Source organism: Thermobia domestica, chromosome 13, assembly GCF_964235325.1.
Source record: "Thermobia domestica chromosome 13, izTheDome1.hap1.1, whole genome shotgun sequence".
NCBI lineage: Eukaryota > Metazoa > Arthropoda > Insecta > Zygentoma > Lepismatidae > Thermobia > Thermobia domestica.
This window is the reverse complement of record NC_137466.1, coordinates 108,625,391-108,650,826: the sequence shown is the minus strand read 5'-3', so window position 1 is coordinate 108,650,826 and position 25,436 is coordinate 108,625,391. Positions and strand designations below refer to the sequence as shown.

General features: G+C 33.9%; 1 protein-coding gene across 1 annotated transcript in view; it reads left to right on the top strand.

The window, feature by feature from the left end:
• Positions 1 to 21,377, top strand: part of LOC145668418 (uncharacterized) — a 268,390-nt gene extending 247,013 nt beyond the window's left edge. The window contains exon 6 of the mRNA XM_081736231.1: positions 16,175 to 21,377. Within this exon, the coding sequence (XP_081592357.1) occupies positions 16,175 to 16,263 (89 nt within the window). The 3' untranslated portion in view covers positions 16,264 to 21,377. The remainder of the gene's footprint in view (positions 1 to 16,174) is intronic.
• The last annotated feature ends 4,059 nt before the right edge of the window (positions 21,378 to 25,436 follow it).

Genomic DNA, 25,436 nt, shown 5'->3' with positions numbered 1-25,436 from the left:
TGAAAACATGCATGTAACAAGAACAAAGAAGATTTAGAACATTTATTTTAATAACAAGGAAGACTCTTGTTTTAAACTTTATTTGGTTTAGTTCATTTAATTTAGAATCGTATTTAATTTAACAGAAGACAGGAAATTCCATACCCTTTAAGCCATGCTACTCCTTCCCAAAAATTTTCCTAGTATTCTAGCTGAACCTGCGCTCTTTACACAGCGTATCATTCACATATAAGCATGAATCTCCTCGTCATTCCTCACAACATCTGTACATGTCCATTTATCTCGGACACAAGTGAAGGCCGTCTTGATAAAAATCGGCAAGGGGTACCATAAAGAGGAGATTTTTTCTATTATTTTTTTCAATGTCTCGCACTATTTGCAAGATTTAAGCCTACTTGCGGTTGGGGTTTCATATTCATGTATGATCAGTCTTTTATTTCTTCTTGAATGCAGTATGTATTATACAATACACACACAATTAATTATAATGTCAGTGATGTTGAACAAAACACTCCAAACAATAAAGATTCATCTTGGACTGGAGAAATGATAATCCTTCGTTTTTCATTCTCATTTAGCCATGAAAGAAACGCCGGAAAGTTATACTAACCCCGTATACATATGTGTGGTGTTGGAATATATAACTCGTAGAATATGGCGCTTTACTTTTTTAAAATTTCAATACTTCCAGTGTAGCCCTAAAAATGTAATAAAGAAATAACGACCATTTTTTAAAAAAAGAATATTGAATTAAAACTTAATAATCTACACAAAATTTGCAATCTATCAGTGAAAACGGCATCTTTCTAGAACGTGTAGTTTCTGAGATATCATTGTCAAAATAATTGGCCTCAAACGTATATACTTCTGTTTACCACAGACATATAAACCTAACATTTTAATATATAGATTTTAGTCACAAACTAATACCCGACATTACATTTACTCATTATTTCCATTTCTCATAGCTCCTTCTCTCTGACCATTTTGTAATAGATCTAGATTAGTGAGTGTGTGGATGTGTATATTATTACTTTTATAAGTATATGCTTTTTAATATCAAATATTTAGTTGGTAATTAGTTTAAACATTTTGCCTCAACTTTCCCAACAAATTTCAATAGTAAATTATATGTCATGATCCCCCATTGTTGATGGTCAATGCAGGGTACGAAATTCTAGAAGATGGATCCCTCTTAATACTTTTGGTGTACATTTTTCCTCTCCTACTAATAATTGCTTAGGTCAACAAAGTGACAGTATTGTAAGCAGTTGACACACTAATTAATATCTAATCAACATGTACCTATTTCACATGTAACTAACTGTAAACTAGTACCCCTAATTCCATATGGTTTAATATCTATGGATATCAATTATGTGAAATCTCTAAATGTTGAAGCATTTCAGTCCGGAGTTTTTTTTAAACTTCCTTCCTCTCTCTCTCCTCCGCCACTTTGATCGTAAGAATTTCCCACCTCATCCTTTGGACAATCTCATATTGAAGGCGTGATTTTGGCAATGGATCCGATATTCTGTTTCAAATATTGAAGAACTAAAATTTGGAAATCATATTACTTGATTCTACGCTATCATTATTAGTATTGCATGATTTATTTTCTTAATAAAAATATCATTATTGAACGAACGACTTTTAAGAAAAAGTTAGCTTTCTTCCTTCTTCTTTTTTTTTTTAAATCTACACATAGACACACATTTGCAAGGAATGACAACAACACTTGAGGATTAGCACAAAGAAACTCATCATTTACTTTTATTTATCTGTCTCTTCAGATCACAAATCATATAACATAAAGGTAAACATTTAATTTAACTTAATAGCGTACAGTCGTTGCTTGGAATTTCAATGGTTCCATTATGCTACATCCGGTTAGTAGCAATTCCGTCCTAGTAACAAAAAGGATACATCTCTTCTTCCTGATCTAATTACTACCATTGTAGCGTTCTCATCCGCTGTCAGGACAAGAGCCGATGTTAAAGGGGGCAACATTCATGGATACCAAAGCTCATGCAATGTTGACCAATCAACACTACCCAAGTCCGTCCTTAGAGGGATCTACGAAGACGAACGCAATTCCGAGTCATACGGCAGGTGCAGATGGATAATTCAACATAATCAACAATAATTAAACGTAAATACCAGTCACAAATTCAAAATATATGTGCATATATAAATATATAAATAAATAACAACAACAACAACAATTCAAGTATATATAATTTATTATAATAATATACAATATTATTTCGGGTAAAATATATTGAGCAACAAACAAATCTTTCTTCCTTCGAAGTCTATTCGTAATATAGATTCAACGATAATATTCAGTCAATGATTATATTATTGTTCAACTCATCGGAGTTAGAAGCCTATCCAGGAACAATAACAATTTAATCTCAAGACTAATTTCAAGAATAATAATTATAATTTTTATTTTCTTTTATCAATTTCAATTTATTTGACCAGAGTAGAGAGAATAAATTCCTTAAATTGAATTTCTGAATCTTAAACATAAAGGTCTCAGGAAAAAAAACAATCTAGAAAAACGATCAAGAAAAATCCTTTTCTTTGGGGGGAGCAATCTCCAATATCCAGAGATCCGTTAGGTATATGTTGAAAACAACGATAATAATTAATTTAAGAAGTATGTCAAAATCTTTCAACAAATTTGGAGTGCCGTGCCTCACCGCACCGTTCGCCTACAATAGCAAGCAATAGGATAAATCTCAAATTGTTCAAAAAAACTATATGGATCAATTTCAATACTAATCGCATTAATAAATGCTGAAAATAAAGCAGATTATAAACAATTACGATACGCACCGGGTTTTAGCCCGCTTACCAAAAATGAAATGCTGAATTATCAATCGTAATTCACGTAATTATTAACGCAGTCCAAAGAAATAATCTATTAATCGACTCTATTTGGAATCAAACATGACGACCCACAAACACAGAACACAAACAAAGGACAATCAACTATAATATATATTAATCAACACTCACCTCTTATATTCTTTTTTTTATTACCTTTCTTTGGGTTTTAATACCTCGCTCTCAGTCTGCTTGTCGTCTGTTCTGTATCAGATTACAAGAATAAATGTGCTTTGGCTGTGATCGAAAAGTAACTCAAAGACCAATACTTAGGTCTGAAAACGAAAATGTCAGAATGTATCTAGTTCTATCACTGATTCAGTCGGCTCTCTCGGACCAAAAAAAAAAGATCGAGAGACACAATAGAAATCTTCAGTGATACTACGAGACAAACCCAGAATAAGGTACAGTGTCTCTTACCAAGTGACATTCACCACTGCTCTCACCTCAATCCTCAACATTCTCATTCCACCATTCAACCAAACTAACTTCCATTTAAAATAATGAAAGTCACGCTCTGTTTCCAGGTTCACCAAAACCACTATGACCGAACTTAGGTCTGGTTTCATCAAATTGAAATACTCTCACTCTTTTCCACATTATCATTCCACCGATCCGTCAGACAATCAAACCATGAGAGTGGACACTACGATTGCAGGGAATATAATTCTATTGTAAGACCATGCGTTCCAACGTGCAATGGGGAACAGACCTCTGTTCTCACTCGAAATATCCCACTTTATCATTCCACCAACTAAAGAAAAACCACTTCAGATTCAGGATATTACGAGTATTAATGCATGAACAACATGCTATTTTTAAGGCGATAGCCAAGAACAGGTTTATTTTACTCAGTAGCAAATCTACTCTTCCTTGTCGTAAGGAACCCATATGGAAATTCACCATGCAACACTCTCTATAAAATACGATGGATTTTTGTCGCCGAAAAGAATAGTGACTTATTGACCAAGACTTAGGTCAACTATACAGATATCTATGTCACAGATTGAATTCATCAAATGCCCCTGCACATCTGAACACGAACACGAAACAAACTTGTCTGACGTAAAATATGGAAACTTAAACAAAGACAAATATCACTCAATACTTCGAGCACCATTCAGACACTGGAAAACCACAGAGCACAAGCTAACCAATTCAATCTTATTCAGATAGCACCAATGCATATGGTCAAACACAAACCTTCCATTTGCAATTTTCGTAACATTATTTTTCTTCCCTTCTTTTTTTAAAAGAAAGAAAATCACGAAACACAACACAACTTGCACTTTTATTCTTGTTAATTGATTTAACTCCTTCCAGATGTAACAAAATGCAGATAATAGCAGACACTACAAGCTAAGTCAAACGAACGAGACACGCGTCCCATTTTCTAACATCGACGATAAATTTTCCGCCTGCTCGTAGACTGCAGGAAACGTCCTCCTTCCATCGAAATTCATAGGTCAGTTCGCAGCCGGGAAGGCTGCGAGCTCCCACGAAGGACAGCGGCGCTACGATCGCGATAAGGCACGTCTCCTACCGCGCAAGCGACCTTGAATTAACCAACAGGAAAAGGAATGTATTGCTCTCTCTCTCTCACTAACCAGAATCGTAAATAGATATTCATCATTTTCTTTGCTTTTTTTTAAAAAAAAAGAAGCAAACAAGGAAAGGTTACAAATTCTTGTTAATTTTTCCAAATCAGAGAAAAGTTAAACATCAATATCGCGTAATTATAAACATTTGCTTTCTTCTCTTTCACATAGTTTTCCCATTATTCCTTCGTCTCCAACTCATAGTAACGAGATCGTTACAGGCTGGCCTTTGTCGAGAAAAAGAAAAATTCTCCACCAAGAAATTTTTCTTTAAATCTGCACTGAATAGCTACGAAATATATAAATATCATAAGTAATGTTCATAACAATACAAACAACAACAAATACAAATTAAAATGATAATAGCAAATGCTTAAACAACACTAAATACTCAATTATTTATACATTTTTTGTTCATTATGGCCATAATGAATAAAATTATATAACAAACAACAATACTAGCAAATGCTCAATAAATATCACATTTAATTCAATTAAAAATTTACATCATAACTACATGTACAAACAAACCAATACTATTTTTCAAGACCAGGATAACTAGGTTCAGACTATTTTAATCTCTCCTACTCCTATAGACCTTTAATTCTGAGACATGCGAACGGCGATATGAGTCTGGCGTGTCATTCTCATCAGAAACTAAGACGGTATTCGGGGTCAAAAATTTCCTAATCACAAATGGACCATACCACTTGTCGCTTAAAGATTTCGCTACCTTATCTCTTAATGATGATTTAACGTGTGCCTTTAACAGGACACTTTGTCCTATGTCTAAATTAACGGGATTTCTTCTTCGTAACATCAACTTACGCCTTGTTGCCCAACTTTTCTCCATATTCTGAATAGCTTCTTTCCATATCTGAGCAGATGATTTTCCACCAAAATCAGAATCATTGATGCTCCATCGGTTTCCTAAAGGTGTATTATATGGACGTTCAAAATATACTTCGATGGGAGACATCTTTAATCCTGAGTGCTCGCTTATATTTAAGGTGAATTGGAGTTCCGGCACAAGAGTTGACCACAGATGTTGCTTCGTCGAGATGTAAGCTCTAAGGGATGCCTTCAGGGTTTTTATAAATCTTTCAGCCGCATTACCACCAGGGTGATAGGGCTCAGCCGAATGTGCTTGATACTCAAACTAAACAGGAATTTTTTAAAGTGTTCGGAAACAAAAATTGATGCATTGTCAGTGGACAGGGCCTCCGGAAAACCTAGTCGACTGAATATTTCCATCATCTTGTTAGCTACAACACTGGAACTTATGGTTTTCAAACGTTCCAAAACCACAAATCGGCTGGCGTTATCAACACCTATAAGTATAAATTTTAATCCATTCGAATTCGCTAATGCACCTACTATGTCAAACATCCAATGAGAATTAACTCTTTTACTGAAATCAGAAACTAAATATCCCATTTTCTTTTGATTCGATTCCTTAACCTTTTGGCACACATCACACGTACTTACGAAATTTTTGACATCTTCTTTCAATCCTTCCCAGGTAAATTTCTTCATCAGTTTAGCTAATGTCCTTGACACACCTGCATGGCCACCAATCAATGCATCTTCATGATGATAGTCAATAAGCACCTTCCTCAAATCTTTCGGGATTACTATCTTATAGGGGTTAATCGCCGAATTAGTTCTTTTTAACAGAATATTCTTATTAAGGAGATACCCTTGAACATCCTCACCGTTCTCAATTCTTCTGATAATATTATCCAAATCTGGATCTTCTCGTTGTAATTTATCGATAGGATCCTTAATTAAAGGCAAGTTCCAAAGATGCATTATATTCATATTTCTTCTAAATGCAGCTAATCCTACCGGGCCATCCAATATACTGAATTCAAACGGATCGTAGATTCGTGTCAAGAAATCCGCTACTATATTCTCCGCTGACTTTATATGGCGTATCTTAAAATTAAACTGACAAAGCGTTTCGACGAAAGGACCGTACTTTAAGAGCCTTTTACTGTTATTAAGTATCCAGGACAAGGCTTTATTGTCTGTTAACACGTCAAACTCATTAACCAAGTAGTGTCTATAGCGAGATATTGTTTTTACAAGACTTATAAATTCTATCTCATAAATACTGCGGTGTTTGTCCGCCTCTGAGAGTTTCTTGCTATAGAAGCACACAGGTTGAAGGTCCCCATTCGCATTCCTTTGTGAAATACATCCGGCAATACTTTTTCCACTGCCGTCGACGTGGACTACAAAACGTTTGCTAAGGTCTGGAGTTTTTAAAACTATGTTATCTATCAAAATATTTTTTAATTTATCTAGAGTTTGTTGATGTTCTTGAGTCCAAACAAATTTAGTCTTAGGAGATTTCAAGGCACTAAGGGGAGCCATTAGCTCTTGGAGCTCCGACGCAAACTTAGAATAATAACTAAATACTCCTAGTATTTTCAACAACCCGCGTCTATTACGAGGTGAAGGAATATTTCGTATAGCAGATACTCTCCTTGGGTCAATTTCCATCTGGTCTCCTTGAATAATATACCCCAGATAATTGATCTTTTTATAAAACATGAAACATTTGTCAGGAGCTATAGTTATGTTATAATCTTTGAACCTCTGTAACACCTTTTCAACCATTAACATGTGTTCTTCTATTGCATTGCTAGCTACCAGAACGTCATCAAAATAAATTTTGACACCCTTATCTGTTAGATCACCTAATACCTTTTCCATCGCCCTTGACAAAATGTTGCTCCCAGTTTTTATTCCGACCGGAACTCGGGTGTACTGATAACATCCCTTGGGAGTAACCAGGGTGGTAATCTCACGTGACGATTTATCAAGGTAGATTTGGTTGTAGGCCCGCTTTAAATCAAATTTAGAGTACAGTTTCTTATCCGCAAGGCCTGCCAGACACGCTTCTAAATTCGGGGATGGATATACGTCATTCACAATTAAGCTATTAGCCTTTATGTAATTTCCTACTATTCGATATGTATTGTTCTTATTTTTCACTAGAAAACAACTACTGCCATAGTTAGCATGGTCAACCTCTTCTAAAATCCCCTCCTTAACAAGTTCTTCAATTTGATCATAAAAAATTTTCTCCTTATTTTTAGGAACTGGAAAAGGGGTATCCTTGAAAGGTTTATTCTCTTTTAAATGTAGTCGACCAACGAACCCTTTAACACATCCAACCCTATCGGAAATTACATCGGAATATTTAGTTTTCATTGAGTCGATGAAAGCAACAATCTCAGGGTTATCGAATTTCCATGAGTCTTGCCCTAAATTCTGATTTTCCACCTGCATGTTAGGTTGATTTATCACCCGTGTGTTATTCTGAGCCATTTCCTGTTGATTAGATGAAAGGTCAGGAGGCTGAAACTTCCGATTCCGCTGAATTAATTTATGGAAATTTTCAGACTGTTCTAAGTCAACATCAGACGCTTCGGAACCACTACTATTATTTAACACCACATCCTTACGTTCATTGTCGTTCGATGGACCATTCACTCCCGAAAGTCTAGCATCATCTATTTTTTCCAAGACACTAACATTTTTCGAGGATTCTGTCACATTATCCACCCTTTTCTTCTTTCTTCTACGATTCCTATTTCTTTTGCGAGTACTGTTCTTCTTAACTCTCTCAGATTCTGGAATCTCAATTCTTGATGGATCCTCATTCTGAACAAGATCAAAATTGTCTTTTGTAGTAACAGTTTTACTAGATGACTGCTTAACACCATCAGTAGATTTCGAAACATTCACCTCATTAGGTCTTTCACTATTTAAAACTAATTTCGAAGTGTCTCCATCAGCGAGAATCCGATTATCAAAGCACATTTCATTCGCACCACTATCATAATCCTGAAGAGATTCACCCAAATTACAACAACTTGCGTCGAATTCAGAATTCACTATTTGTCCCATGGACGAATTATTCTCAAAGGGCATATCACTCGCACCATCAGATCTTCTATTACAACACATTCGAGTCGGAAAAGAACTGTCTTCCCATGTAGATGTCACTAAAGTTCCACTAGACGGATCCACAAATTTGGACATTGCATTCGCACCACCTAAAGTCTCAACAGATCGACAATTGATAATATCGCTGTTAATTAACGATGTCATCTCTCCCAAGTTCTGATCAAAAGGCAAACGAAGAATGGATGTTCCACTTTCACCATCCGAACCACTAGCACAAGCAGCTGTTCCAGACGAACAACCAAATCTCGATGACGAACTCCCCAAATTCACGTAAGATGGACGCTGGTCACAAGATTTGCCAATCACACCACCAGTCTTGCACGAATTAAGCTGCGATGAATCACTATTCTGCTTCGAGGTCCCAGAAACTAAGTTCCGGTTCGGAGACAATTGATGGTTGGACCTTTCAATCGCACCATGCATACTACCAAGCGGTTGAATACTCACATAACTATCAACCATGGAAGATAAAGTATTTTCGATATGATGACCCGAATCGATTTCTGAATCAATCATCGCTCTGAGTTGACCAAGCTGTAAGCTATTCGGAGCACGAATCTCCAAAATTCTAGATTCGGCATCAACTAGATCCAAGTCGCACTGAATCCCTTCATCTCGCAAACCATAATCAAAGATATCTTCGTATATAAAAATCGAAGCCATTTTATCTTGATCCAGAGAATCCCGAGTCTGCACTCTCTGTTGATTTCCATTCTTTCCCTTCAACTGGCCGGCATGAGGACCAGACTTAAATCCTTTAGATTGAAAACCAAAATGCCGAACTGTTTTCTTAAAGTTCAAAGCAATTCTTTTCTTGCCACCACGGAGAACTAAGGCATTATTATAATAATCAACAATTGAATTGGTGGAACGCAAAAACGGATTTCCCAGCAAACACTTACAAGGTAACTCATCTACCACCTTGAAACTAACTCTTTCAAAGTGTCCTGAAAAATTGACTGTCAATACAATTTCCTTGTTCGTGGAAAAATGCAATCCTGAAGGAGCATTTACTAATTTCTCTTGTGTTGTAGTAATATATTTCTCGAAACCACAAGCACGAACCAAATCTGCACGAACAATGTTGAAGCTTGAACCACCGTCGACGCAAATGTCCGTCAACTGACTATTAATTTTTCCGACAACGAAAGACGCAACTGTATTGTCCATCTCTGAAGGAATAAACGACGAAGTTGTTCTAGGTTTCCCTCGAGGCTCAAATAAATTATTTGGACCCCTAGAATTCAGAAAATCCCGAGAGCCACCTATCGATCGACTCAATTTATTTTCATAAAGGGTTGATCTACATTTATTTTCTAACAAAGTATTATTCACCGAGGTTTTATTCGGACCCAATCCATTATTATGATAGCTCGATACTAGAACACTAGACTTTTTTCTATTATCACTCATTTCTCTATTATAATCTAACTGGTTTCTAAAGCTCAACACGTGTTTTTCAGCTATTTCCAATAATTCCAATCGTGATGCAGGCAAATAGTTATTCAACATTCTGTACTTTTGATTAGGATTTAAACCACTCATAATAATACTCACTAATTCCGATTCCGGACCATCAAATCTTAGTACATTCATAGCTACAATAACAGACCTTACATAATCATTAACTTGTTCAGACAACTTCTGTCTTCTATAGACATATTCTGACACAAAAGAATGCCTACTCACTGGAGTAACAAAATTACTTAGTAAATTCCCTCGTAGATTATACCAACTTATATTGTTGTTCAAAGCAAATAAGATTTTTCTTAATAAAGCCCCAGTACATTTAGCTACAAGAACGGTTAGTACCATCCCGAGTGAATAACTAGTTTCTAATAGTGTTTCTTCTATTTTCAACAACAAATTGAAAACTTGATGACTATTACTCCCATCTGTCAATTTAACATCCTTAAATCTCAACTCAAGAGATTCACTGTTTCTTTTGAATGCATATTTTACCATTAAGTTATGTTCGATCCCACCAGAATCTAATCTATTAACTCCAGCATGTACACCAGATTCCGCACTATTTCTAGCATCATACCTATTTATAGGTTGTAGAAAAGGAGAACTCAAAGGAGCTTTCGGAGTAGAATTCCTTATCTGAGAAACTCTTCGATAATAGTCACGAAGATTAAGGTATCTGTTAGTATTTTGACCTTGAATATTTCCAGCAACGCTAGCGTTTGAAGAATCCCGATTTACAAACCCTGTCTGTTCAGACTGCCTTAATGGAGCTTCAAAGGCAACTTGCCTTACATCTCGCTGAGACTCTCCTAAACTAGTTGCATTAACTTGCCTACTAAACCCATAACTAACAGAATGCATACTATCATTATTTCCAATAGTACTCCGATTGACTTCAGTTGAAATCCGTCTGGCGTAAAGACTTCCCTGAGTGGGAGGAGTTAATGACATATTAAATTGCCCAAAATCAGAACGTGAATCCGCATCACAACAACCAGTTCTATCTCGTGTTACTAGTTCTGAATACCCATCGGGTATATTAATACTCACAAACTCAGATCGATTAGCCATCATAAAACGACAAATTCAAAAAAATTCCTTAAACACGCGTTTCTTTTTAAAGTAACAAGAGAAATAATACACAAGAAAATATAAAACAGATTAGCATAAACAAATTAATAACTAAACTAACTACGGATACTACAACAACCAAGGAGAACCAGCATGGAACAACCCTATATACGAAAACCTAGTCTTGAAAAATATTCAATCAACTTGCTTACAATCTTAAATTTCACTTAATATTCAATATTCTCTATTTAATTCAATTTAATCCAAAATATATTACCCTCTGTTATCATTAAACTGTCTCAAGATTATAGTTTTTACTTACAATAAACTGCGAATGTAAATTTATATATGACTAAACTTGAACCAAAAAAGTTAGGTACTGACCTATGAACCATTTTGTAGCGTTCCCATCCGCTGTCAGGACAAGAGCCGATGTTAAAGGGGCAACATTCATGGATACCAAAGCTCATGCAATGTTGACCAATCAACACTACCCAAGTCCGTCCTCAGAGGGATCTACGAAGACGAACGCAATTCCGAGTCATACGGCAGGTGCAGATGGATAATTCAACATAATCAACAATAATTAAACGTAAATACCAGTCACAAATTCAAAATATATGTGCATATATAAATATATAAATAAATAACAACAACAACAATTCAAGTATATATAATTTATTATAATAATATACAATATTATTTCGGGTAAAATATATTGAGCAACAAACAAATCTTTCTTCCTTCGAAGTCTATTCGTAATATAGATTCAACGATAATATTCAGTCAATGATTATATTATTGTTCAACTCTCATCGGAGTTAGAAGCCTATCCAGGAACAATAACAATTTAATCTCAAGACTAATTTCAAGAATAATAATTATAATTTTTATTTTCTTTTATCAATTTCAATTTATTTGACCAGAGTAGAGAGAATAAATTCCTTAAATTGAATTTCTGAATCTTAAACAAAAAGTTCTCAGAAAAAAAAAACAATCTAGAAAAACGATCAAGAAATATCCTTTTCTTTGGGGGGAGCAATCTCCAATATCCAGAGATCCGTTAGGTATATGTTGAAAACAACGATAATAATTAATTTAAGAAGTATGTCAAAATCTTTCAACAAATTTGGAGTGCCGTGCCTCACCGCACCGTTCGCCTACAATAGCAAGCAATAGGATAAATCTCAAATTGTTCAAAAAAACTATATGGATCAATTTCAATACTAATCGCATTAATAAATGCTGAAAATAAAGCAGATTATAAACAATTACGATACGCACCGGGTTTTAGCCCGCTTACCAAAAATGAAATGCTGAATTATCAATCGTAATTCACGTAATTATTAACGCGGTCCAAAGAAATAATCTATTAATCGACTCTATTTGGAATCAAACATGACGACCCACAAACACAGAACACAAACAAAGGACAATCAACTATAATATATATTAATCAACACTCACCTCTTATATTCTTTTTTTTATTACCTTTCTTTGGGTTTTAATACCTCGCTCTCAGTCTGCTTGTCGTCTGTTCTGTATCAGATTACAAGAATAAATGTGCTTTGGCTGTGATCGAAAAGTAACTCAAAGACCAATACTTAGGTCTGAAAACGAAAATGTCAGAATGTATCTAGTTCTATCACTGATTCAGTCGGCTCTCTCGGACCAAAAAAAAAAGATCGAGAGACACAATAGAAATCTTCAGTGATACTACGAGACAAACCCAGAATAAGATACAGTGTCTCTTACCAAGTGACATTCACCACTGCTCTCACCTCAATCCTCAACATTCTCATTCCACCATTCAACCAAACTAACTTCCATTTAAAATAATGAAAGTCACGCTCTGTTTCCAGGTTCACCAAAACCACTATGACCGAACTTAGGTCTGGTTTCATCAAATTGAAATACTCTCACTCTTTTCCACATTATCATTCCACCGATCCGTCAGACAATCAAACCAAGAGAGTGGACACTACGATTGCAGGGAATATAATTCTATTGTAAGACCATGCGTTCCAACGTGCAATGGGGAACAGACCTCTGTTCTCACTCGAAATATCCCACTTTATCATTCCACCAACTAAAGAAAAACCACTTCAGATTCAGGATATTACGAGTATTAATGCATGAACAACATGCTATTTTTAAGGCGATAGCCAAGAACAGGTTTATTTTACTCAGTAGCAAATCTACTCTTCCTTGTCGTAAGGAACCCACATGGAAATTCACCATGCAACACTCTCTATAAAATACGATGGATTTTTGTCGCCGAAAAGAATAGCGACTTATTGACCAAGACTTAGGTCAACTATACAGATATCTATGTCACAGATTGAATTCATCAAATGCCCCTGCACATCTGAACACGAACACGAAACAAACTTGTCTGACGTAAAATATGGAAACTTAAACAAAGACAAATATCACTCAATACTTCGAGCACCATTCAGACACTGGAAAACCACAGAGCACAAGCTAACCAATTCAATCTTATTCAGATAGCACCAATGCATATGGTCAAACACAAACCTTCCATTTGCAATTTTCGTAACATTATTTTTCTTCCCTTCTTTTTTTAAAAGAAAGAAAATCACGAAACACAACACAACTTGCACTTTTATTCTTGTTAATTGATTTAACTCCTTCCAGATGTAACAAAATGCAGATAATAGCAGACACTACAAGCTAAGTCAAACGAACGAGACACGCGTCCCATTTTCTAACATCGACGATAAATTTTCCGCCTGCTCGTAGACTGCAGGAAACGTCCTCCTTCCATCGAAATTCATAGCTCAGTTCGCAGCCGGGAAGGCTGCGAGCTCCCACGAAGGACAGCGGCGCTACGATCGCGATAAGGCACGTCTCCTACCGCGCAAGCGACCTTGAATTAACCAACAGGAAAAGGAATGTATTGCTCTCTCTCTCTCACTAACCAGAATCGTAAATAGATATTCATCATTTTCTTTGCTTTTTTTTTTTAAAAAAGAGAAGCAAACAAGGAAAGGTTACAAATTCTTGTTAATTTTTCCAAATCAGAGAAAAGTTAAACATCAATATCGCGTAATTATAAACATTTGCTTTCTTCTCTTTCACATAGTTTTCCCATTATTCCTTTGTCTCCAACTCATAGTAAGGAGATCGTTACACCATGTGTACCTTTGATGCACGAGATCCCATGTTCGACTCCTGGTAGTAGAGCATCACATGCACTGCAGTGGCTGAGACTCTAATTTAAGCTGTAGGTCTCATCCTATATAGTTTTGATGTTGGCAAAGGACAAACACAAACTAATGAAATGAAGAAGAACGCAATGAGCATAAAAATGTTATATTGTGTACTAGCGAGAAAAAGTAATATCGCATACTTTGAATGTACTCATATAGATGGTTCGTACCATGAACCATGTGACAATACAATTCAGATTATCAATTCAAAGTTATAAGTGTAATATACGTAGGCTGCACTTTGGATATTACACTTATGCTAATCGTTTATTCATTACTAGAGATGTTACCTTTAGAAATAGATTATGAAGGCAGTAAAACATTATGTTGAAAGATCTGACAAAATATTAGTTACAAAAGGCCGTGACCTTACTTTGACTGAATAAATTTTTGCGTCACTTTCTGCACTATATGAGACATGGACCTAGAGCTTAACCACGTGATTCTTTACGGAAATCGAACCCGGGTCTCCCACGTCAAAGGCGCTTACGCTAACCTCTTAGCCACGAGAGAACTTTTTTGATGATATAACAGGAAAACATGGTTATAACAGTTATTAACTGATGACACATCAAGCTGCACGCCAATATGTTTGAAATTTTAATGCTTACCAGTTAGTGTGTGAGGAAGATAACATTAAGTTGTCAAAACCGTTACACTATATTTTAGTTTTAATAAATAAATGTATATAATCTGGTCAGATGTGTTAATTATACCAATTCCTAGCTCCAACATGGGGAAGGATTGTTTTCGTTATAGTTTTAGATAGGATATTATCAATATTAAAAACTTGGAAGGTATTTTGGAATAACGTCGTATAGGTTACACATACGTATTATTACAAATTTACATGTTGGAAATAAGGAAAGTTTTAAAGAAATTTTTTTGGTCTTGGGATCAAATTCGCGTCACAATTACGAAACAAGAAAACTAACTGTTTATCTATTGTCTATCAGTAAACATTAAACCGTTCAGTAGTTTCACAACAATTACGTCAATAATGTATTACTTGATACAGTTTTTAGCTGAGACTCTGCTACGTATAAAATAGTAAAGTACTTTGATATCTTAGTACATTGATCACCAGGGAGAGTTAGTTAAACCGTCTTGGTTGAGTGATATCTGTTTAAGATCTGTTTTTGATTACACTGAAAAAAATGTCCGCTTGCTGAGTGAAGATTCAATTAAAACCCAGTTACTCGCAGGTGACTTTCTGTTAAAACTACTCTTTTTGAAGAAAGCCTCTGAGTTACTAGTAACCGAGTACCATGATGAATCATGCTTTGTTCTTTTAACCTATTTCTGAGCTACTAATTAACAAGAAAATTAGCAACTGTATTTTTAAGCTATTAATTTGGTTATTTAAACATATTAAAAGCAATGGATATGGGTCAAATGTATAAAAGGCCCTGAAGAAACATGCAAGAAACTTACGTAAGAAATGTCAACCAAATTGGTCCGCTTGAGAGAGTTATAGTTGTATTGAAATGATCGAAGTATTCCCATTGTTACACTCTTAGTAGAGAAGCCTGAACTTGCTAGCCGCTCATGTTCAGGCTTTATTCTACTGAACCTGTCGTTAGTAGTTCGAATGGTCTTTATTCCATTTAGATCTGTTCTTTTCATGTTTTTCTTAATGACCTGTATGCAATCGATTAACTAATCTTCTCGGTTGAATTAGACAACTACTCATTAAATGAGTGAAGATTAAATAGCCAAGTGTTATTCGGTTGCAGTAACCGGAAGCTTTGTATGTTGTATATTCACAAAGTAACTCTGTTACTGGAAACCGAATTTTGGCTACTTTAACTTAGCAAATTTTCTCAGTGTATGATTGAAACATATACTGTATATAACATATTTTTGTACACAACGAAATATGTGTTTTATCCTTGTACTAAAAGTAATATTTCTACTTTCTTTCAGCCACATCTCAGACATTTTGCACCACAAATTTACTTCTCTTCGTCACCACTATGTATCTCATTCTCAGTTGCTCAACAGTTACAACGTGACTTTGAAAATAGACTCCAATGTAAGAGGGAGAAAGAAAAAAACTACAAAATAGAAGTGTATAAAGAGAAGAAACAGAAGAGTAGTAAAGTGAAGGTGAAAGAACGAACAAATGAAAAAATAAACATACAAAAAAAGTTATTTTATCAAGCTGCTTCGTCCAGCCATTTTTATGTGATGTTTAAAATCGCACGTCCAGGTTAAATATAATTATTTCATTACTAATTATTCAATTGCGTTCTTGTTGGCCAACACAACATACCGGCCACAATCCCCTTATTTTAATGATCAGGTAGAAAACAATTATACCTATGATCTTGCGATTATCATGTCAAAGAAGTGAAAATGAACATTTAAAAATTGTGTTAAATTTTTGTCACTAAAAGCAAGAAGACAACAGAAACGAATGTCCATTGCAAAGACAATCAAAAGAAGTCCAGAAAACAGCAATATGAAGAAAAAAGACAATTACAATTTAAAAATTTTCACGAGTGTGGAACAAGCTGAAGAAAAAAGGTTTTAAAAAATGTAATAAAATCTTCTATTTAAAACATAAATAACTACGTTGATATCACTATACACTGTGTTTTCTCTGATAGATTATATGTTGTTCTATAAATATACGAGGGTTGGATTTTTTAATGTAAGAAGTATTAACCCTATAATGCATAAAAAAATAATTGCTTTACTAATCAACACATACTTTGTAGGTGCATGATATCCTACAAGACCTTATTCAAAACCAAAGCACTTCTCTTGCTTTATAGTGACGTCATTTTTTCAATGGCTAGTACTAGCCTTTAAGGTTGGTCAGACATAAAATATATGTTTGTTCCCTCACAAGTGACAGGATGCAATATAGGGTTACACTAAAGTAGAGTAACTAAAAAAAGTCATTTGTAAAACTATCATCGGCAATATTAATGTTAAACTTTAAAATATCTTTATTATTATTTCTAGTGTTCTGAAATTAGACTTTCAAGCACTTACTGCATCATTAAAATATTTAAATCATATGTTTAAAAATTATGTTTTTTAATTACTTTATTGTATTTTAAGTTCGAGGTACATCCAATACCTACAGTCTGGCTAATTTATCTCTGTATTTGACAAATGAACACTCATTTCTCTAATGTTACCGACTTGTGTATTTTTGTATATATACACGTACTGTATGAATTACAAAGAACGGATTAAAACGTGTTTTAATAGGTAAATTAATATGGTGGACTAGAATTATGACAATGCTTATGGTCTTCAAATTCAAGACATCAGACATTGTATTGTAGCTGTTAAACGTAGAAAGGGGTAATATTACTATCATTTCTTACTCTTATAGTTGTTAGGTTTAAGATAGAACAACCAAAGGTTTTGTCAGGTTCACACATTCAAAGAACATAACAATTACATTCAATGTATTTAGTTGGTAAGAAATTTCCATTTAGATTTGCCCACTAAAAGTTAATGTCTGAATGGTAAAGGGATATGACTTCAATATATCGTGTTTAAACTACTCACAATTGCATGTTTTTCACAAGTATTATATTATTGTACTACATAAAGTTAGAACCGTCTTGTATGCTTAACATAATAGAGGTTAATTGAATACAAATTTTTATTATTTATATTCTTTCCAGGTTTACTAATTTCTATTTTTGTTCAATACGGTTCAAGGAAAAACATGTAATAGCCTTACATTTAATTCAGAATAACTTCAATCTCTCACCGAGATCATTAATGTATTGGGCAGCAGTATCTCTTAAGGAAAGCCACATCGGTGAAAATTTGAATTTTGGCAATATAACCTAAGAAAAGAAAGCTCCATATAACTACAGGAAGCTATATACAAAAATTAGACATTAAATATTTTTCTTGTAGCTTTTGCGATAAAATTTATTTTTTTACCGGTGTGACGTCCGTGAAGATGGAATTAAGAAAATGTAACATTTCTCTCACTAAAATAAATAAAACAACTGTTTGGTGATGAGAACTTCTAAGCAGGGAAGCCAAAATTATCGTGATAAATGTTATTCTCCATATTTTTGGTTGGTTAGGTTGTTTTGAGGTTTAGCGTTCCGTTCAGCACTGTGACAATATGAGACGTGGACTCACACTTTAAGGCAGGATTCGAACGAAATGAGTTCTTATGCAAAATCGAACTTAGGTCTCTCTCTCATCAATGGTGATTACGCTAACTATATAGATCTTTCTTCTTTTTTAAATTTATATACGGAAAACATTAATACATCTCCTGAAAACAAATATAATATTCATTTTTGGATAATTTGAGCTGGTAACCAGTAGGAATTACTGTGAGTATGAGGGAAGCAAAGAACAAAAGTATACATATTTACAAGAAGGATAAGAACTTGGTTGGGACACCAGCTAAGTGGAAATATTGTAACCTAGGAAAGATCATATTGAGTGTTAGGAGCAAGATGGGAGTTAAAGTGAAGAGAATTGACAATTTATGACGGTATGTTTATAGAGAATAAAATATGTCTAATTGTGTAATTGTGTAACTAATTTAATTGTGTAAAAGATATTAAATATTTTTTTAAAAGTTTTACTTCCAACAGTTTTGCTGTTTAAGCTAAATGAGAGGGATGAGTTTTGAAAGTAAATAATTATGAAATGATTTGGTGGAATGAGAATGGACGAGGAAACAAATATACTCGAGAAAACTGCGAAACTAAGTTGTTCAGTACAAACTCACGTGGATGGGGATCGAACTAGGAACCCGTTTGACTATTCTGAATATGGAATCTAATGATACGAATACTACCTTTTACATTTATAAGAAATTGATGTCACGTGGATATGCGTATACAGAAAACAGACATATACACATACGCGTACGTTCACTCATATTTCACTTATCATACGAAGTAGAAATAGGTTTATTGAAACAAATGAAGTACACATACTACATAATATGAAGACGAGAAAGGAAATCTTTTAGACACGTCATCAAAACAACAATCAATTTGAAATTCACCGTCTTGAATTCAACTGGATTTTTACACGAACATACAGAAAATTGAATCGATTTAAAATTTAACTAAAAAAACAATGAATGCAAATTACTTTATAAAGAAAATAATGTATTCTATCCACGAGTAGTACATGTCTATTTTCATGTCCATGACTATGCTAATGGACAAGTCTCATGCTCAGTGGAAAACAATGGTTACATTACAAACATTGAATTTATTACATTTTCCTTTCATCATTTATAGACCGCCGCAGAGTAAAGATTATTTACATATTATATAAGAAAGTTACGAACAGAAAACTTGGTTTCATATTTCCACAGCTAGACCATAAATGAGATGAATTTCAAATGTAAGTGAATGATCATCAAGGAAATAAATAGATTGAGAAAGTGAAGGGAAAAGGATAAACCCCCAAAAAATTCACGGGCACAGTGTTGTCCACCACAAACTCACATGAGCTCGGATTAGAGATGACTACGCTACCACTGAGCCACTGCTCCCCTTCCTTAACATTATGCTAGAGACTATTTATTATTCAAGATATAAAATGAAAATGCATCTGAAAACATAGACATAAATAAATTGGTAATTATACTTTTAAAATTACTATTAGTAACTAAAGATTAAATTTATTATCTATACATGTTTTAGATTATTATAGTTATTCAACTGCTCTTATTATTATTATAGCTATTTCAACTGTATATATTTTCGACATCGATCACAACTAATTATGTTAAAGAGGTTACCTTGTAAATTACTTTCTATCGAATGACGCATCGTCAACGTGTTCTGCCCATCTATATAGCAACGTGTTCTATGCTGCGCTATATGAACAGTAATATGTACACCGCATTCCTAACATGACTGACTTCATGTGGATGGAATAGGGTTGCATTCACTAATTGATAGGACTCAGAATGAATATATTGTAAGTATAAATTTATATTATAATATTCAAAGTCAAATGTAACATATTATAAGTGAAAATGAATTTGATGTGAAGGATTCTAAATTCGATTCCAGACCTTGTGATTTCTGACGCGAACATTGTAACTGAACATGTTTTCCAGTTATAATAATTGGACTGTAATAATTGTACTGTACTATAATAATTTTATTGCACTGTAATAATTTTATAATAATAATAATCAAAAGATCTGTGTAAGACAATATTACAAATACTCTATATACCAAGCGAATTCCTTATATTAAAGGTTACCGCGATCTCATACTGTCAATTTTTCAATTTGCACAAACGAGCAAAAGGAATAGTGAATGGTTGTTAATTTATACTGGTCTGTACACATTTATCCCTTTCGCATCCTGTGGGGCTTACGTATTTCTCTGCTCGGTTTTCTACATATTAAAATTAACAGCACGCCTACCGAAAACTTGTAACACAAGATAATTCAATGGAAATATATATATTTGTATTATATTCTGTTTTCTGGATTAGTTTAATATAATTGATTTTAAATTCTATTAAGGCAAATGATAATGTAAATTTTATGATTTTTACTACGTTCAAGAATTATAGGCGATCTTAACAAGATATTAAATGTTTGATTCACGTATATGTTAGTTTTGTAAAGTTATCAAATATATAGAAATATAGATCTATTTGAGATCGATGTTATATGAAAATGCATACGTGATATATGATGAAAACAGACGCATATGGTGATTATTTTCCAATACTCCAATCAGTTATGTTATTCTTTTCTGAAATTATGCAAGTTATTTACTTTAAATCTTAGATGAAGAATGTTTACGAAGCATCATATACTTCTCCTTGCACTGATATACTAATTTGCATTGACCGATAGACTAACTTTAAAAAAATATATTTATGCAGTAAGTGGTGAAAGTCTTAAATCCAAAAAGAAAAAAAAGTACAATTATTAATGATAGCATATTCTGTATTAATAAACAACCCTCGTACAATGTTGTTTCTGTGTTTCCTACTTTAAAAAATGTCTTTTAAATAACAAAGAATATAAATATAATATATATACCAATATATACAGTAATACACCATGTATACATATAAATATATAATTGTTTATGTTATTGTGCCAAATATAACGAAATTATTAAAGAAAAAATATTAAAACAATCTTCAATTTGTGAATGTCTTTATTTATTATACTATGGTTTAAACCTTCTTCCATTGAAGTATTTAGGATTTTGTTTCTTGCGGGTTATGCACAAAATAAGCACTTATATTTTTCCTTTCGGATGCCGACAAATTTTAATGAAGTTCATTTTTTGTCTTTAATATTTTAATAATGACACTTCCAGGTATAAGGAATGAAAACATTGAGAGAGAGTAGGGAGGGGGTAGAAATGACTGAAAGGTAAGATACTACCTAAATTATCAAGAAGGAAATGCGCGGAGAGAGATATGAAATTCGGTGTCAGCACATTTTAGAAAAATAAGTACCCTACCGTTTAAAATTAAATACAGAGCCCCCGATCAGGAAAAAGAATATAAGTCATTGAAAGGAAACGACGAAAAATTTGAATGAAATAATCAAAAAATAGAATAGTTATGAACAATAGAAGGATATTAATATTATCACACTATGTTTTATTAAACAACATACAACATTCTGTTCTTACATATTTTTACAGCTAATTTAATAACTTGATTTTTTTTAACCCTGGAAGGACACCATAGCATTATCATGAATCAAAGTACACCGTTGGGATATATACAAACCATTCCAAAATGTATACACCAGGCGAGTAAGAATTGGTACAGGGTGCTAATTTAATTTAGATTAGACTACGACATGTGTACGTCCCTATACATGTGAATTTTCTCATAGTCTAACAACAACTTTGATTATTGATCACAAATATTGGGTTAATGGTTTACTCTTCAATTTTCGGTAATTTTCTAACTGGTGACCTATCGACGCATATCCATAACTATAAAACCTAGCCTAACAAGTATTTTTGCAACTGGTCAGGTTGGTTTAGGTTAGGTTAGGTTATTGTTACTCGTACAGATATAGCCAGGTAGGTCACCAGTTAGGAGACTATCACATTTTCTGTTCATTAGTTATATTACTTGAAAATCATACAAATGTTAATATTCTTTTCCCGTCCAAATTATTTGAAACAGCTACACAAGTTTCGAAAATTCTGATTTGTTCACAGTATTAGTGAAGGTCACTTCACATCTTTACAGTCGCCACAAAGTGATGTTCAGCACATAAGCTGCATAAGCAATACACACGTATTGTTTGTCCTGGGGATAGAAAAAACACCGACCAGATCTTCCACTTGGTTATTCTTTCACAGTTTGGAGCTGATGTCTCAGTATTGCAGATATTTCTTCCAGTAGGCATATGGGTCTCTTACTTATTGACCTCATGATATGTCGCACTTCAGTCATAAAGAGTTCGAACGAAAAAAAAAATTAACAATGATATTTTCGTAGTACAAAGAACACCCTGGGGTCGTATATGACCCAGCTGCACAAAATAAATACAAATAATGTGCAGAACCAACAATTAGATGTTCCTACTTTGACCACTACTCAAGCACTGAAGGTAGACAAATCATTAACTATTTAGGTTATTTAGCGCAGGCGCAGGTGCGTAAGTAAATGCACATGGGGACGCCCGCGACCCCAGAGCGTCTTTCCAGGGTTAAAAGCAGCTCCCTTGAACAATATGTAGATCAGGGTTCATATTAAGATACATAAATTCTTAGTTTTGGTGTTAATGTCGACAGCCGACTTGAATCACAACTAACAACGGTCGAAAGTATGATAGGAGAAACGAAAGAAAGTAACAATTGAGAAAAAGAAACAGAAGAGTAGAATAGACGAAAGAAAGAAAAAAGAATGAAATTTGACAAATACAGTATTATTTCTGAACAAAGAGCATATGAAAATGGAAAGTCAGTGAAATTCTTAACAATGGTATGAAGGATTACGTGAAATGCGGAAAAACTAACAAATGTATTTCGGGAAGGGGGTGGGGATGAGCCCAATAGCCCTACTAAATACGCCAGTGCTTTCTCCTATAGTAAGAGTTAATCGGATTACAGGTTCCAAATTGATGGAAACTCTATTAAGCTTTTTAATGGTTGGTATGCTTCTAGCTTTCAAACGATATAAATCTAATATTCTAATGAAAAAGGATAAATTTGCTGGTTCCTATTTCAATTTCTCGTTCTTCTTTCATCGTTTTTGATTTATAAAAATCCTAAATAAAACTCAGAAGCAAGAGATTTCTATAACTTCAGGTTTCAAAAGAGTCAACATTCAACCTATATATGGAACTATAAATTCATATTTAAATTTAAAATACTGGCTACCGCACTATACTCTCTCGCTCCAATTTCTTAAAGTAAATCACATTATTCTTCAGCTATTCCTGAGGCATTTATTTCTGAAATATCAATAGAGTTATAAGGTGTTTTCGGGCGAGGAAGTAAACTACCCATTATGGATATTTTCATAAGAAGTAATTCACATAGCTTTATAAGTTATTAATGAAATATTTAGTTATACAATATAAATGGAATCTCCTGAGTTGTTTTTGAAAAATACACCCGAAAAAACTCACTCCCAAGAGTAAGGTAATTAACTTTTGTGATTTTTTGAGGACGTTGTCGTATTGTTAGATTATTAATGAAATATATATGAAAAAAAAGCATCTCTATCGTTTTCGAGAAAGTCTTACACCCCAGGAATAAACGACCCTTGTAAGTTTTTCCAAAGCAAATGAATATGATACATTATCAGATTATCGATAAAATATTTATTTCTGAAGTATGGGCAATTTTGCCTTAAGAACAAATGAGTTATACCATACTGTTAGTAATGAAACGTTTATTTATGGAATATGAACAAAATTGTCTGAAACTTTTTTGTAAGAAAATAGCCTAGAAAACGCCCTCCAAGAGTAAACTACCCATTTGGATTTTTAACAGAGAAACTACTTATACTACACTACACGTTGCTAATGAAATATTAATGTATGAAATATTAACAAACCGTTAGAGCAGTTTCCGAGAAAATTGCGACTTTTTAAAATTTTTACTCTTTAGTAAACTAATCTTAATTTTGGAGATGGGAAGAAATTTTGAGAACTCTTATAAATTTTGAGAATCTTATAACAATCTTGTGATTAAAATTTAGTTCGGATACATTAAACATACGTCCTCTAGACGAGCAAACACATTTATGTCGGGATCAGCGGAGGGGTGGACATCCAGAAATAATGTCGTCGACCTGTAGGCAATGGCATCGACTTTCCAAAATTTATGTGGGTACATATACGATATGTGTTATATGTTTTCAGGGGAGTCTCGATATTTTTTTTAGATTGATTTCCTTTTAGTTATGAACAGTGTCATAAAAAGTTGTGTTCGATTCTAATTTCCATTGCGGAGGACTGCCTTTGACTAGGCCAGAGACAGGTAAAGAAGTGGGGACTATGTTGCTTGGTTATCTTTGCACAAACACATTTGAAACAATTATGTTTTAGAGGTTAGAATGGCATATTTCTCTTTCCAGCAAACGGCATATCAATTTAAAATGCACCTTTGCTCACGATTGCAGAGATGGGAACAAAATTTTTAAAGTCTGTAAAATAAGAATACATTAAGACTCGAAGCTATGTTTGAAGCTCAGTAAAGTTGAACATCGTCTAAAAGTTGTCGCTTAATATCAAAGGAGTACGGAAACAAACAGCTACTTTATAAGAACAAAAAACCGTGAAAATGTAGTTGGTTACAGCCAAGCTAATGACATTCTCCATTTACTTTTAAATTTCGAAAGCTATTTTCCACAAATAGTACATTTTGAGGAAGAAATGTACATGTCATTGTTGAAGGAACTGAATTACACATATATTTCAATTTTTGAGCAATTAGTGTCCTTGGTTTAAAAAAATATTAACTGGAGACAGCATTTTCCCCTTATTTTGAGAATTACCTATATATATATATATATATACAAGTATAGGCCGTTTGATGATTTATAAAAACAGACGTTCGTGCGGAACGGGATTTATTGCCAGAAATAGGTGCCTACGGAGCTATTTCACTTTTCTACATAATCACCATGCCGTTCCAAACACTTTTCGTAACCCTGCACCATCTTCCGTAAACCCTCTGAATAGAAGTTTCCCACCTGGGATTGGAACCAGTTAACA